Raw genomic sequence first — 18,164 nt, 5'->3', positions numbered from 1 at the left:
ATTGCTTGATTCCGTTTGTTGCAATATTTGATAGACTTGTTTATCTTTTTTACCTTCGCTTTCCGGTTGGAAATGTTCTACCTTTGGCACGCCCTTCTTTAACGCCATGGCGTGACAGTCTCTGGAAATTCTTTGCTCTTCACGAACTTCGCCTACACCCCACGGCGTTGTAAATTTGATTACTTGGTGATATGTTAATGGTACTGCTTTCATGGCGTGAATCCAGGAACGTCCAACTATCATGTTGTAAGCCATTGTAGAGGACGTGATTGCAAAAGTAGTTTATAGCTCCACTCCACCCGCTACTACTGGTAACATGATTTCACCCAGAGTTCTTTCTGTTGAATTATTGAACTCAGTGAGCATGATGGATTTATGAATTATTTTGCTCGTCAATTTCATCTCCTCTATGACCTTTATGTTTATGATGTTGGCTGCACTTTCCTGATCAACAAAAACACGCTTAATATCAGTATCTAAGATGTGCAAAGTAATTATTACCCCATCATTATACGAAAATTGCATATTATCGGCGTTGGCTTCATCGAAGGTGATACAATCATCGACGAGAGCCAGCCTACCACTTTTTTCATTTCTGGTTGTTATTCTTTTGACCTTCACGCCTGAAGTGTAAGTGACTTTGTTTACGTCCAATCCCCCGGTGATGTTGACATCTACACCACTTGTAATAAAATTAACCACTCGTTTTGGCTCGGGAAGTGGTGGCGGCGCTCCTTGCTCCCTGTTCCGATAGTATGCTTGTTTGCCTTTCTCTGAAAGCAACTCTGTCAAATGCCCTTGCTCTAAGAGGTCGGTGACTGCCAATCGTAATGCATGACAATCCTCGGTTTTGTGACCGTGTCCTTTGTGAAATTCACAGAAATGTTTTGGATTTCTTTTACTCGGATCTGATTTCATTTTTCCAGGCCATTTGACCTTATTACCCAATATGTCCAATGCTGCAACAACCTCTAATGTCGACACGCAGAAATTATGGTCGGTGATTTTCGGAGCTCCGGTGTTGTAATTTCCTCGGGAAGTCCCTGCTGCTACTGGTGATCTACGCCGATATTGATTATTTCTTCGTGTACTTTCATGACTTCCTCGTGAATAATATGGATCATAATGTTCTCTTCTATACATTCGATCTCCGTCACTTTTTCTGGAATAGCTCATACTTGATATATCCTTATTTGATGATGATGATTTCCTTATGATCGGACTAATGATATCCTGCTCTATCCGAATTTTCGAACAATATTGATAATATATATTGTCCCATGTCTTTGCCGGATACTCAACTAAGTGTTTGGCGAGATCCTTCATTGCCGGAGTTCTATCGGGATGTAATGCATGTCGGAATGCAATCCCAGCCCATTTGTCTTCAATTTGCGACAAGGTGTTGCTGTGTTCCTAGAAGTGATGAATAAATTCTTATAGAGTTTCATCCCTCCGTTGTTTGATGTTGAATATACCTTCCATTGTTTTCTCTGCTTTCCTTGCTCCAGTGTCTGCCTTCTTGAATTTATCCACCAAATCCGCAAAGGATTCAAGTGAATTTGGAGGGTAAGCTCGCATACCAATCTAATGCTCCTCCTGTCAACACTTGACCAAATCGTTTGATCATAACAGATCGAGTCATCTTTGGCCCAAGATCACAGGCTCGAATAGCGGATGTATAAGCCGTGATGTCATCCTGAGGTTCGGTAGTCCCGTCATACTTTTTGATTTTTGGTAATTTGAAACTTTCTGGAACGTGTTCCAAATCTGCAGAATCTTTCCATGGATGATATATGTAGTCACTATCATCTTCTTTTTTGATAGTGGGTGGTGCCCCAGGTATTCTGCTGATTCTCTCTTCGTGTTCTTTGAATTTCTTCATATGCTCCTCGAATCGCTGTAGTATTGGCTCGGGTATGTTTGGATTGACGTCAACATCGCCGTGACCAATTGCTTCTGTTGTTACGCCGAAATCACCGGTATTAGTTGGATCGACGTTTAAGTTTCTCTGCTCAAGGGGTATAGTCTGGCTTGAACCACCCGTTTGGTGGAGGTGGTCTTGAGAGATTTTGTCGCACTTGAACCATCATTTGTTTGATCACCTCCGCCATCTCTCCTTTCAAGAATTCTCGTAAATCACCTATCGGGATTGAAGCTTGATTTGGATCCACCATTGATGTGTCTCCTGTTGTTCTGTTAGTTGTGTCGATCAATCCTTCATCATTGACGTTCCTGTTTTCGTCAACGGGTGTAGGTGTAGATCCTGTCATTTCTGAAATGCAAATACAAAAGAGAATACCAAAGTAATAACGCTTGCGTAAACAAAGATCAAACTACAAGGCCAACTGTAGAATTCCCACAGACGGCGCCAAACTGTTTGAGTCAAAAATCATATTTTGCCCAAATAGTTAAATTTGTGTTAAAAGTTAAATAAGGTTAACTACAGTTGGTAGTAATTCGATAAAAATGGTTGAATTAACACAAGCAAGTTATTAAAGATTGAATAAGAATAAGTACATAAAGAGAAAAAGTAAACTTATGCCAATTGTGACGAATAGTAGTAATGGATTTCTCCTTTGTCAAGAATGATTGAGAGCTTGATGATCAGAAAATCAGAGTAATAATAATAATAATAATAATTAGTGGAAAGTAATCAAGAATAGTCTATTTTTCAGTAAGAATTCGATGCCTAGATATACAAGAGAAAGTACTATTTATAGGTCTTTAATCCTTTTTGGTGCCTTTCCCGTTGTGTGTATGTAACGACAATCATTAATTGTTGAATTAATTATTGTAATTTAATTCCTTGATTCTAGCTGTCAGAAACCGTTTCGCCGTTACTACATTAATTCTATTTAATGCGTAATCAAGAGGATATGTTGTTCCCGTTGATGTTCTCTTCGTTGACCATGTCATCGGTATTAGCTACCTTTTCGTAGATGTTGTGCTACTGTTAGTTCTTTCTACGCCATTGTCTTAATTGATACGTGTCAATCACATGTTGGTCCACGTGTTTAAGCTCAAGCTAAATATACTATGTAGTTTGATTTGACATTTTTGGTGCACCTACTTATTAATAATTTATAAATTTTATAAGTTTGAACACCCTTAACTGGATTCTGACTAAGCCACTGTACACATAAACAATAAGAGTATGTTTACGGAATCAAACTTTTAAAAAGGATAATAATAAGAAAAATCTACACGGTATAACATTTAGGAAACAAATAAAAGTAATATTTGGCCCAACTTTTGGATATTGTCCGAGTAATCCCATTTAATATTAAAAAAAAAAAAAAAAAAACATTTTATGGCCACCGTTTTCAGTACACTTATTTTTCCTCCAAAGACCACTTTTATTCATTGCCAAAAATAAAGAGGAAATAAAATTTCTTGGCACTCTCTGATTTTGAATAGAAGAAAACAACTTTTTTCAAAATGCATTAGGGGACCGCTTTTATTCCCCTTTGTCTTTCTATTTCTTTCATTCTGTCTAATGTACAGATTTGTCTTCCCAAGAACACTTTCATTTCCTTTCTCTTTCTCATTTTTTTTTTCATTTTATCAAATCTAAGTAGGCATTGGGACATGCGAAATTTCAAATCATCCAAAAAGACATTATTTGGAATTTCAAATCATGATTTCAAAATTTTTAAATGTAAAACTTGACTCATAAGTTTATATTTTGTAAAATTAGATCTCAATCATGTTTACCAACCATTTATATCAAATATTAAAAGATCTATAAGTTGGTAGTATATTTATAACAAATTTACTCTTACCAACCATGAGGGAGGATTATATTAAGAGTAGTTTCACTACAACTCATGTTCAATTTTTCATTTTTATTGAACTAAGTTTGATCAATTGATGTTGTAATTTTAAAAAGGCATTTTAGTAGCGTATTAATTTTGTTATATTTATATGACTTGCTCATTTGGTAAGATTGTATAAGAATTGAGAAAGTTTTGATGGTTTTCACAACTTGTGGGGTTTTTATGTCTATAAGAAAAAATACAACTTAAGAAATCCAAATTGCATGTCCAAACATGATTTCATCTCATGATTTCAAATCATGTCCAAACGGCTCCTAAGTCATTTTCCCACTCTCTCTATTCCATACATCGACACATATATACCAATGTTAATAACCATTGACAGAATTTTAGCCAACAATTAGGCTTAACAATTGTAGTCCAAAGAATTGGCAAATGATTGCCAAATTCTACCAAATGAACTAAAAAAAAATACGACAATCTAAATATTCAACTCCTAATTTCTTTTCCCCTTCCAAAGTCCAGACTTCTACATCGACACAAATATACCAATGTTAATAACCATTGACAGAATTTTAGCCAACAATTAGGCTTAACAATTGTAGTCCAAAGAATTGGCAAATGATTGCCAAATTCTACCAAATGAACTAAAAAAAAAAATACGACAATCTAAATATTCAACTCCTAATTTCTTTTCCCCTTCCAAAGTCCAGACTTCTCACGAGTTAACACAATCTCATAGCAGTAATGTGTATATCGACACGTATGTCGACGTATAATCATGTATATCACAGTTACATTTGTAATAAACATCCAAAACTTGTGTATATCACATAGTATATCATATATATCACTGTATATCACACAGATTTTCATAAATATGCAAATATATACATAAGATGTATAGATATACAGAGAGATATACTCTTATATACTTGTGGATACACACGGATATACAAAAATATAAAATCACCATAACCAACAACAACCGAACAAAACCACACCAAATCTTCTCTATATGAGCTCCAATTCAGTATAACTTCCCAAAGATGATTCCAAGCTATTGCAACAACACCCATTCTATTTAATAACACTTTTTCTGTTTTCAAATTTCAAATTCTCAACCTTCAAACTTCAATAATGGATTCTTAAAACTTTTGAGACTCCTGGTCATGGATGATGTATGCTTTATGTACGAGTGGTAATGTTGAAGAAATTGTGTGTTCTTATAGCCGTGTAAGTTGAGAAATGTGTGTTCCATTAACGCATGCTTGGAGAGAGAGACGTGACTGATGAAGCAAATTGGGAAGAAGGCTACGTTTCTTTCTCTGGTTTATTTTCACTTGGTTATAGGTTGCCAAGTTAAAAATATCACTTGGACTTGATCTTTGCCAATAATAGAAGTCTTGGCTATTTTCTGCCAATTATTCAGCCGATTGGTACCTTCCGGCCAATTTCCCCTCTATTTCACTCCATCTCCTTCGCCATTGCTCCTCAGCCTCTATCTTCCGTCTGTCGTCGTTCTCAGAGGTGAATGTAGGATTTTTGAAACATGGGTTCACCACTAAAAAAAAGAAGGAAAAAAAAATATTACGTGGGAGTTGATCACTAGACCTCTAGGTAAATAACTCAATCTTCAACCAAGTGCATCATTTAGCTTTTTTATAGAATAGGTTCCAGCAGATAGTATTATATTAATTTCAGAAAATATATACACAAAAATGATAAAATTTAGCAATTTCATCGGCACAAAATTAGAACAAAGAGTTTTTTTTAGATTCTTATTTCTTATGTATAACGGTTTGCTTCTTCTTTTTATCTTTGTGCATGCAACTGATTCTTCTTCATCTTCTTCTTCTTTTTTTGGGCTTAATGGTGTTTTGTGAGTAAAAACCTTTTGAAGTGGGTATGGGTGGTGAGTTGAGGTTTTAATGGTGGTTGGACAGTACAATTGCAATTCCATCTAAAAATTGTATAAAAGTTACATATAGTAGTGTATAAAATTTACATATGCATTGTATCATATATATATATATATATATATATATATATATATATATATATATATATATATATATATATATATATATATATATATTGCGTGTACAACGTATGCATCACCTCTTTATATCATTGGTATTTATGCTTTTGTAAAAGATAAAATGGAAAAGGGCCAAAATTAGTCCTGAACTTTGAGAAATGATTTATTTATACCTTTCGTTATACTATTGAGTCAACTATGCCTTACCGTTATACTATGGTCCAAATTTACCCCTAATCTAAACGGTCTGCCATATGTGCTAATCCTAGACGTTTTGGCCATCCCCCCCCCCCACCCCCCCCCCCACCCAAAAAAATAATTTTTTACCCCATCAAAATAAATCCAACCTGACCTCAATGAAATTATTTCACCCAACCTGTTTATAGCACTAGGAAAGGAACAAAAACCAGTAGATGAAATCAACTTGTTCATCTTTCATTTGGTTTCACAAATTTGGCTCCTCTCTTTCTGGTGCTCTCTTTTGCATGTATAGCCTTAAAAATCCAATCTTGAAAACTACCACAAAATAAAAATTCAATCGTTAAGGTTTTTGGTGCTCTTTTTTGCATATATCTATATACCCTTTAGGGTATATGAAAACAAAATTCAATCTTGAAAATTACCCAGAAACAAAAATCAAACTTTTAAGGTGTCTGCTTCCCTGTTTTGCATATATCTATATACCCATATGAAGAAAAAAAAAAATGAAGACAAAATATATCCATTGCAAAGATGATAAATAAAGAAGTGAAATTGTGCAAAAAATGTGTAAATTGGGACTGTGCTACCCAAATGTTAGCAGCTGAACACATGAAGTTGTGAGCTAAATTGCCTTGCACATATATTAATTAGGAGAAATCAATGTGTTGATCTTTTCTTGTTGCTTTCCTAGTGCTGTTAACCGGTTGGGTGAAATAATTTCATCCGGATCGGGTTGGATTTATTTGGGTGGGGTAAAAAATTATTGAGAGGAAATGGGCAAAACGTCTAGGATTAGGATACGTGCCAGACCGTTTAGATTAGAGGTAAATTTGAATGTAAGATAGCGGTAAGGGTATAATTGGCCCGATAGTATAGTATATAAATAAATCGTTCCAAAGTTAGGGGGTAATTTTGGCCCTTTTTCAAAGATAAAAAGAGAATTATAATTTGTAGTGTAATAGAAAGGAGTTTTATAGTTGCAAAGAAAACTGGTGAGTTTGATGGACTTCGGCGGTAAAAGGGTGGGGTTTGATGAGGGATTTCACTTGTTTTAGAGGATTTCCGAAAGATTTGGAACAGTTTAAAAATTTCTAGGCTAGCAAGTGTAATATCTTTTTGACTATTAATTGTAATAAAAGGGGAAAAGAAGATTAGCTGATTATCAAATATTTGAACCGACTGGCTACGAATGTAATTTTTCCTAATAAAATTGGACTTGGTAGCGTTTAGAAAATAGCATTAAGTCTACTTAAAATGCTCTTTATTACAAAATATATAGATAATTTTGCTTATTTATAAAACATAATGATTTCTTACGAAACATGACGAATTTTCATATTTTTTCGTTTTCTTTTATTTTTTTAAATGATTTTTTAATTTTTTTAATTATAAAAAGTAATTTTTTAAAAATAATATTTTTTATTTATTTGTTAAAAATAACTTTTTAAAATTATTAATTTTTTTTTTTTGCTCGAGGCTTAAAAAATTAACTCAAATTTGTATGTATGAAAGTTGTACGAAATATGTATATGTGAGCGAAACTTTTAATATAGTTTTCATACACAAAATTGTGAGCGAAATTTAAAGCCTGAAATATTGTATGAAAGTTTTTTGTGGTTATATTAATTTTTCAGAAACCAAACATGAACTTTATACACAAAAAATGTGAGTGAAATTCTAAGTCTTGAGCGAGATGTACACATTTCATACCGTTTTCATACATAAAATTTTGAGCGTAATGTTTAAGCCTTGAACGAGATATACACATTTCATATATTTTTCATACACAAAATTTGAGCGAACTTTTTAATCCTTGAGCAAGATATACAGATTTTATACACAAAATTTTGAGCGATTATTTTAAGTCTTGAATGTTGTATGAAAGTTGTATACAATGCTGTTGTAGTTGTATTAATTTTACAGAAACCTAAAATGAACTTTATACACGAAAATGTGAGCGAAATTCTAAGCCTTGAGTGAGATACAAATTTCATACCGTTTTCATACACAAAATTTTGAGCGAATTTTTTAAGCCCTGAACAAGATACACATTTCATACATTTTTTATGCACTAAATTTTGAGCAAACTTTTAAGTCTTGAGCGAGATATACGCATTTCATACACAAATTTTGAGCGAATTTTTTAAGCCTTAAGCTGTAAAAAATTATTTTTTAAAAAATTTAAAAAAAAATTCATTTTTAAAAAAAGTTTATGAAAAATGAAAATGTGTTATGTTCCGTAAATTTAAAAGTTTCGTCATATTCCGTAAATACTTTTCTTATTATGTATTTATATGTCATTCACCCATAAAAGAAGGGGTCATTCTCATGAAGCCCCTATCTTGGGGTGGTATTAAATTTTTATCCCTCAAATTGTTGGTCTTTAATTTTTGGCCTTCAGCACTTTAGTAATAAAAAAAAGTGGCCGAAAATATTCCTGGCATCGAAAAAAAATTTGGCCTACCTTTATCTGTGACCTAATTTCGCAAGGCATATTTATAGAACATTTGCCTTGCCCTGTATCCGGCATAAGTTGTGTAGTGCCTAATAAGCCTGGCATAAGTTATATTTTCGCATCATAATATAATACAAGTTATACCTTACAAGGCATAACTTAGTTCATACTGGAAAGTTCTCTAAACTTATGCCGAGCGAATTAGTCACAACTTATGCCGAATAACTTCATTTCTAAATTATCTTTGGACAAGGCAAAAATTCTCTAAACTTATGCCTTGCGAATTAGTTACTACACAACTTATGTTGGATAATTTAATTCTTACAGAACTTATGTTGGAGAAGGCAAAGGTTATCTAAACTTATGCATTGCGATTTTTTTTAAAAAATTTTTGGGTAAGAAAACAACAAATTCATTGACTCTGCTGGCGATAGAACTCAGAATCTCTGATTTCGTAGACCAGCGACTTATCATAGATATGATACTTTGGTTCATAAATTTTAATTCAATGAGAAATAGAGACAAAAATTAAAGACCACACATTTTAAGTTTGCTTAAATGATTCCTTCCTGAATGGTTTGAATATTTTATTGCACAACACAATGTGCACTGATTTCGTAGGCATGAATCGATCCCTTGACCACAACAGGAAAACAGAGGCGCATAAGTTTAAACCATTGGTGTCATTCTGTTTAAGTTAAATTAATTTATTAATATTTGGATTTAGGATCAAGGCATTGATAAACCCTTAAACTTGTCTCTAAATTTCATTTAGTGACTCAAACTACGATTTGTTCCGATTGAGCACCCTGATACATGATAATGTGTTCCTATTAAATATTTTTGGTTCAAATTATGGATAATTTTTTGCGTATGTACTATTAGACTATTCAGTTAACCATATAAAATACGCCATATCATTTAATTAATTATACGCCTCAGCCTCAATTGGAACAGGCCTATGTTCTACGACTTATTGAGGCTAAATGCGTATAATTAAATGAGGTGACATTTTAAGCGGTTAATTAACTTATATGCCTAATGGGCACTTAAGAACTCGCGCAAATTGAACCAAAAGTGTTATATATAGGAACATTTTGTTAGGTGTCCACGTGCTCAATTGATACAAGTCGTAGTTCGAGTTCTAAATAAAATTTACTGGCAAATTTAAGAGATTGTCGATTTATTTAATCATTGTTTTACATCTTATTTACATATATATATTTAGTAAAAAATATCAAAGAAGCGGTGTCACATGATATCCCGCGTGCTTCATCCATCTCCAAGTAAAGTCAGATGAATCTCTAAAATCCTGCCACTCCAGGCTTAATACTAATATTTTCCTTTTCAAACTTCAGGCTTACCACTGAGTTGTAGGTTAAGACGAACATTCAATGAAAATGGTACGGGTCAATGAACGATTTTAACTTGTAAGGTACTAGTAATTACATTAAATATGACAACAAAACAGTTCACTTGGTCCCCTCAGCCCCTAAAAACCCTCATTCAGAGAAGATAAAAAGAGGAAAAAACACAAAATGCCTCTTACATGATGGTATTGACATAAAACCTGATTCAGAATTTTAAATCAGTACGTGGAACTGTTGCACTCACAACTCTTTTGTGACAATGATTTTAAATATATATTACATATATTGAAAATTTTCAATTATATCATATATAATTCGAGCAGAAGATAGTGAATATGATCTTCAGTAGTAGGCTAGTACCTATCTGCTATTTTTTTAACGTGCACAGGCTGTACCATGTAGGGGACCGATTGGTAGAATTCCATGAAATATTTGTCTTTTAATACAACACATTCTTTTTATTAAGCTGTCCTAGTACGAGTGATCTGACGCACTTTATTTTTTGGTTTTCGTAATATGTCCTGTCGACTAATCAGACTACTAGTAACGACATTAATTATGCTTTAATGGGAACTAGCTGAAGCTTAGGTTAACTTTCAAGTTTCAAGAATGAGAAAAAAAAATCGGAGAGTGCAAATCATGGCAATCAAAATCAGAATGAGACACAGCTTTTGTTCTGTAATGCAAGTTGTCACAAGAGGGTTAAGCGTTAAATGCTAAAAAACAGGATTTAACAACGGACAAATTTTATAGCAACAGATTATCAAAAAATTGTTAGCTACGAGCAGTTTAGCAACAAAGTCCTTAGCGAATTCAATTTTTTTTTTTTTTTTTTTTTTTTTTGTAGTATTCATGCATGACAAGGATCTTCCCGAGGAAACTTTTTGAAAGTATACACAAAAGGTATATGTGTTGCTTTGTGATCGTACGTAATGTTGCAGAATGCTGAAAATGTTGGGAGTATTGATATATGATGATCGCATCGGATTACAAGAAAATGAAAGGAACGTTTTAGCTTAGCTTTTTTTGAGTAATCTGTATTGTGGTATTTGATCCACCCTAAAGCATAAGATATAGATGCACCAAATAAGCTGGAGAGAACATAACCCACACGATGGATTTCACTTCTATTCATGTGGGTGGTTTCCAGCTGAGAGAGCGTGTTTTGAAATGTATATCAAACTCTATCTATATTTATTTTTCGTGCATATATATATATGTTTCAACCCCAAAATACTGGGTTTTGCCGAACTCGCGAACACATTATTTGATCAGCAACGTGCTTCACCCATTTTTTATTTTTATTTTATCTTTTTGTAGGGGACCATATGCAAAATCAGTGCCACGACAAGTGGATGTCTACTCTCAGTTTGTCTCGAGTCTTATTTTCGGTACATAGAGAAAACGAACTTATCACAAATATAACCGCGGAGTATTTACTTATAGAATATACTAGGTTTAGTGTACGCGCTTTGCGCGTAACCATAAATATTATAGAAAAAATTAGAGGTAGCTACGAATTTCGTCATTAATCAATCCCTAAATTGCTCGTAGCTAAGCATTTTTTAAATAATCATTACTAATCACTATATAAAATTAGCAATGAATTTTACTGTTTAAATTTCCATCTATAATTCATGTTTATTTAGTTGTGAATAACTTAATACTATATAGTAAAAGAATATTGAGAGTTTGCATTTATTAGAATAAGTGTAACATAATGACTTTTCGGATATATTTTTTTTTCCTACTATTTCATCCTTGTTACTTTAAATTTTCATTTCACCAATTTGACATTTAACAATATGCAATTTAATTTTTCTTTATCTCTAATTTCTTAATTGTAATTTAATTTATCCGATAAGAATGGTATTTTCAAAGGGTAAAAAAATGATCTGACATTTTTACTTTGATCGTTGTGTTTGCAAAATTATTAATGTTATTGACTCTTGCCAATCAACTATGGGATATCATACTACATTAATTTTTAATTGATTTGAAACTCTTAAATATTAAGAGAATTTTTAAATGATAATTATTTCATTTAATAGTTTGGTTTTAGAAATAGCTTTCAACTATGGAATCTCATACTACATAACATGCTTTTCTTTTTCTCTACTGATGTTTCATTCCGAAGCATTCTGGAAAGATGAAGTCTTATAAATCAAATTAAAGAGTCTAGTTAGATCGGTCATGGTCTATTAGATCAACTATGTTTGGTTTGGTTGATTTACGTAAATCTCTTTTATGTTCTAATAATGGTGTTCAACCTTGTAGAACCAATATAAATTAATAATAATAATAATAATAATAATAATAATAATAATAATTTTATTTAGTTATTTATTATTATTATTAGATGAAGTTATTTCTGAAATTTGTACATTTCACATTTTTCCTGCAAATTTAAAATCCTAGAATGATAAACGTATTCGTATAATACCTCTTTGAAGGGGATAAGAGTTACTAACAATTCATGATTTTTCTTACCACATTTTCATTAATCTATTTACGGAAATAAAAAAACGACAAAAGAATTGAAAAATTAGGAAGAATGAGCACTTTCAGGCATTTGATGGCTACCTACCTGGTCTTTGATTTCTTTACGTGCTTTATCATTGTTGTTACTCCAATAACTTATTTAATAAATTGCATTGGTAAAATAATTCTAGGCTAACTTGGATAGCCTATTATTTAGGATGGGAATCTGAACGATAAAAAAATCCTTAATATTTGGTGTTTCTACAAAATTTAAATAAGGGAAGCTTTAATAGTCCAAATTTTAATAAATTGTAAAGTGATAAATGTTAGGACAATAATTAAATGGCTACCTAAATAAATATTAGGAAAATTATAAATTTATAATTTTGTCTAGTGTGAAGCAGTTCGTAGAAATTCTACCACTCAAAAACAATTTTTTTTTAACCTTAAAGCTTGACCAAATATCTCAACTCTCTAAAATAAATATTTTTAAATAATAAAATACTTTAGCTTCTCAAAAGATTGGCCCAATAAATTAATAATTATGTTTAGACATTGTCTCAACTTTATTAACGACCCACACCCTCAACCTACAATGTATCTAGTCTTTCAAGTTGAAATTATCAGTCTTTGTAATAAAAAATATACACTTCAAGTTGATTTATTTAATTTTATCCATTATTTGATTAATGATTTGTTAATATAATTTTTATTTTTATTCAATTGTTATAGTCTTGAGAAAAAAGAAGTGGTATCAGTTGCTTTAACTTTTGCACCAATTGGACCTTGAATTTGTTAAATTAGCTTGGACATAGCATATAGTTCCTGCATAATTAAGAAGAATAACATAGTTAATACAATAATGAACCCAAATCATATATTGATCTCTAATGGTTACAAAGAGCACGTTAAAGACGAAAAAGGCTATTTGCTGCAATATTTTTATGAACACATCAGGCGAACATCTAAGGTTAGTGCGTGTAGATTTTATTGGAGTCCGGAGCCTAAAGGGGTAAAAAAATACACGATATAAACCAAAAGGGGGGCTGCCTTCCACTATATACCAAAAGGGGTATAACGTGGAGGAGCCAACGTTATACCCCAATTTTTTTTTCCAATTGTCAGACGAGAACCAAAAAAAAAAAAAAAAAAAAATTAATACTATAACGTGGACTGATCCACGTTATACAAATAATTTTATATAACGTGGATCAATCCACGTTTTACAATATATATGTTGTAAAACGTGGATCAGTCCAAGTTATACTACATATATATTTTCCCCCTCCAACGTTTTACAAAAATAGTTTGTAAGACGTTGGCCAGATTTAAATCATATCCAGTTGTTTTTTTAATAAAAATTTTTTTAGTGATTTTTTTTATTTTTAACGCATACAGTTAATTTCAGTGATTAACTTAAACAAATATTTTAACACATGCAATAATTAAATATGTGTTATATATGCGAACATAAATAAAAAATACTAAAATATAAGTTAAATAAACGTCACACATTAACTGAGTAGTAAATGTTAAATAACATACTAACTATTAAACGGCACAAGACATGTTATATATTTTTGGAAGATTACATAAGGAAACAACGATCGTACAACTTAAGAAAAAACATAAAAACCAACAAGCAACAACAACTACTGATTTCTGTCGGGGCAGCGATTCTTGTTATGACCTGTTTGCTTGCACGTACTACACTTTCTAGCCATGCGAGCAGGAGCTATATCCATTTCATTCCTCCTTCTAGTTGTACTCCGCGCTCCTGAAGTTCGCTCGTATTCAGTGTTTGCAATTAAACTGAAGGGAGAAGGTGGCCAATATGCCTCATCACCCAACGGTGAAAAATTTCCACTGTACGTTTGCTTGTAACCTGCAACTGTAGTACTTGCTAACATAGGTCTTTGGTTGAATTCCGCGGATATCACAAAATTTAATGGCATATGGTAGTTTCTCCACTTCCCGCACGAACACTTTTCCCTTCGGCAGAGACTTTATGGATATTTCTGCCCTTACATTCGTGTGCAAATGTCAAAATCTCAAAGACCCCTTCAGCTGTATTGTATTGCTTCATGTCAGTGTACTTTAGGGACCTCTCCCAGTATTCATCAAACTTCTTTTCAACAGCGCGCGGCCAAAACTTTTATCCGCAATCAACAAATCAGCAAGGGTGCTTCTCTCAACAAACCGATCAACAAGATTTTTAAACGTATAACGGACCATGGCAGTAATGGGCAATCCACGAGCTTTCTTCAATAAACCGTTGTAAGACTCGGAGACATTCGTTGTCATAGCCCCCCACCTATGACCGTTGTCCTTATTCAATGTCCATTTCTCTTCCGGAAGAGCTTTTAACCACAGATGCGCTGGAGGTGACATTCTTTTGATTTGTTCCATCCTTATTTTATACTTCTTCTTCTGGTGCTCTGTAGCCGCCAACCACATTAGCTTCTCAAGTTCCTTTGTTGAGGAACTTTTATTAAAGTTGCTTTTCAAATGCCGAATGCAAAACCTATGGTGTATGGATGGTGGTTGTAACCAATCATGTGTTTGGACACATTGCAAGATGCCCTGATGACGGTCAGAAATAAATCCAATTCCTTGTCTCCCACAAACAATATGTCTCCACAAGAACACAAGGAACCACGTCCAAGACTCAAAGCTCTCGCGTGCAACAATAGCATATGCAAGTGGAAAAATGTTATTGTTCGCATCAATTCCAACAAGAATTAGCGCTTCATCTCATACTTACCGTACGTATGAGTGCGTCATCGAGATGACGGGCTGCAATTTTGAATCCATCGATGCTTGGTTTATAAGCCTTAAAAGAAACTTGAAGATGTGTTCACCTTGCATTGTAGTTGATTGGTGCTCCCACTCAACAACGGTCCCCGGATTGAAATATTGTAAGGCAAAATGCATGTATCGGGCAATGTCTTGAAAGAGGTTTCAAAATCTCCAAATACCATTTCAATAGCTTTCTTACGCCCCTTTTGTGCTTTTCTATAACTAGGAGTAAACGTATGCAGTTCTTTTATTTTTTTCTGAACTGACTTAATACTGATGTATTGATCGACCATAATATATGGTATCAACGTAGTAGCAATAAGGTGACTGTTCAAATTGGAATGATCCTTTCTGTAATCATCCGTGACACAACTGTGTTGGAGAACCGTTTTACTGCCTTCCACATACCACTTGAAATTTCTCTAAAAACGGATCATCCACTCACATCCCAACATATGACGCTTGCAAATAACCCTCCAAAATTCACCTTTAGACTGATCAGAAATGAACTCTTTCTTTTCTTTGAGACAATATAGTCTCACTGCGCCTTTCATTTCCTGCTTGTTCTGAAATAACATACCTAATTGCATAATACAACGAAAATTATCAACCCCCTAAAAATGGGCCAACAAACAAAAAGAATATTCATTGCCGCTATACTAACCTGATTTGATAAATTCAGGTTTTTTATGATCCCGAAGTGCAGGTCGAACTGGACCGTCATCTCTCATGAAGGCAAAGTCATCCAGGCCTTCTTCTGTGTTATCTAACTATGGAATCGCATTAGAATGGTAGCTAACATTACCATCACCTCGAGCAGTAATGTCTTCATAAGAATGACCATCATCATCAGATGAGTGATCATCGTCTGTTTCTGCGTGATCTAATGGGATATCACTATCTGACTCATCAGAGTGATCATTAGCTACATCATTATTGCTCACAATTTGTGTGAGCTGAGTCAATACGGGGTTTTTTTCAAAATCGTTACACCTACAAACATAGGAAAATTCAAGGCATTCAAATCTCATAAACAATTAGTTAGAAGTCTCCTAGTTTAAGCAAACAAAACATCGTTATATTTACCTTTCCGTAAATGACTCCACTTGAGTAGGGCGATATCGAACTATACTCCCGACACCTAATTCAGTTGTATCTGGAGCACTACTCGGTCCAGGAATATCATAGTCCAACCAAAGTTATGTGACTGGCTACCAACTTCGACCATTGTTTCTTGTTGAAGTGTACCTCTTTGAAGCCCAATATTCATAGCGGGAAGATACGTAGTACCTCGAATATCAAACTCATCGTCAGTGGGTGCTTCAACATTGGTAGAGCGTTCAACAGTTGCATACATGTCAAGTGTCGCTATGCTGATATGATTGCTAAATATATCAAGACTTCGAAGAAATAACGATAAGGAATCATATTCCGAAATAAGAGTTTCCTCGTAAATGGGAAATCTCCTAGCCGTAATTGATGTTGGATATTGTCCAGTGATAACCACTGAAAGGTTAGGATCAGTTATGGCCATTTTGCTTATGAAAACACGTTCCAAACGATCGTATTTGAGGGAGATTGGAAACCTTTGTACGGCTCCCGGACGACGGTTATATCTCACTGAACCTTCTTCGTACACAACTTCACCACCCCAATATAAATTAACTCTTACATAATTTTCCGCCATATTATTTTCAAGAGAATACAAATGTAAAAATGAATGGAGAATGCAAGAGAGAAGTGGAGAATTCTTGAAAAATGGAGTCTACAAGAGAGATATGCAGAATACAAGAGAGAAGTGGAGAATTCAGAGAGATATGCAGAATACAAATCTCAACAGGTATATAAAAAAAATGAGTCACGGACCTTTGAATGTCATAATGCAGATGTTGAAAAAATTTAAAAATTTACGCATTCGTTTGAATTAAAAAATCGCATGCTTGATTTGACGATCGTGCGACGATTTGACGTGCATGCGTTCTTTTAACAAATTTTTTTTTACAAATTAATTTATTGTTTTGCTTTAAACCGCATGCATATTTATTTGCATGGATTCCCACGCTTTACAAAAATATTTCAAGAATCAATAATTGCTACCGCTCCAGGCCAACGTTTTGGCAACAATTGAGAAAATCAATTGTTGCAAAACATTTGCAGTTTTGTAGTAATTGATGCATGAAATTTTTTTTATGCACGTTATAGCTGAGAATCCATGCAGTCGTTAAATCTACCATGCAGTCGTCAAATCAAGCATGCAGTCGCAAAATCAAGCATGCAATTGATTTTATTGTAAAACGTTGGCAAACATTCAAATGTGACCTTTATTTTCAGGTTGAGGCATCTTATAATGTAGTTTTTACACAAGTCATATAATAATTAACTAGAAAAAGCACAAAACATAAGATGTATTCTTGAAAGATTACATAACAATTGAGATTTGAGATAAATTCAATAATTAATAAAAATTCAATTTTTACATTGTCCCTTCCCCCCCCCCCTCCCCCCCCCCCCAATCGTGCCATACGTAGTTTGCCGTATCTCTCGTTTTGATCTGCGTTGGTGAACCTCCTCTTGTATCACACCCTCATCCTGTAAATGCCATAAAAAATAGAAGTTATTTATGTACGATTGGATTCCTTAGATAAATTTTCTTAGCAATTGTTTTAATTGTCTACGTAAAATCGGACAACATCTCCCCTGTAACAAGGACTTCCTCCAATACCATATACCAACACAAACAACCAAAGCAATCTAACAACAATGAACATCACCAACAAAAAACCACATAACAACCACAAGTCACCATATCACTCCTTAAAGACTTCTTAATCTAATTTAATAGATAAATACTTTGAATAAAAAGCGAACGTGGCTCTAACCGTACATCCGGCGCGGGAATGTGTGAAGATCAACATCAAATGCCATGGGAGACTATGCAAAATAAATAATATAGACACATAAGGTAGCCATTAAATTAATGAAATTAAACAAGATACAAGCTATTTGAGTGGTTAGAATACTCATGTCGGTAAAACTCAGTC

The 18,164-nt window shown here is 33.6% G+C and overlaps 1 protein-coding gene across 1 annotated transcript; it reads right to left on the bottom strand.

Moving 5' to 3' along the window:
* Positions 1 to 282: 282 nt before the first annotated feature.
* On the bottom strand, positions 283 to 1,143 carry LOC132057791 (uncharacterized). Its single transcript, XM_059450395.1, has one exon. The coding sequence runs from the start codon at positions 1,141 to 1,143 to the stop codon at positions 283 to 285; it is 861 nt and encodes a 286-aa protein (XP_059306378.1).
* Between the last annotated feature and the right edge of the window lie 17,021 nt (positions 1,144 to 18,164).

The sequence above is a fragment of the Lycium ferocissimum genome, chromosome 5, assembly GCF_029784015.1.
Source record: "Lycium ferocissimum isolate CSIRO_LF1 chromosome 5, AGI_CSIRO_Lferr_CH_V1, whole genome shotgun sequence".
NCBI lineage: Eukaryota > Viridiplantae > Streptophyta > Magnoliopsida > Solanales > Solanaceae > Lycium > Lycium ferocissimum.
Note: the sequence above shows the minus strand (reverse complement) of the source record. Positions and strands in the feature narration are given on the sequence as shown.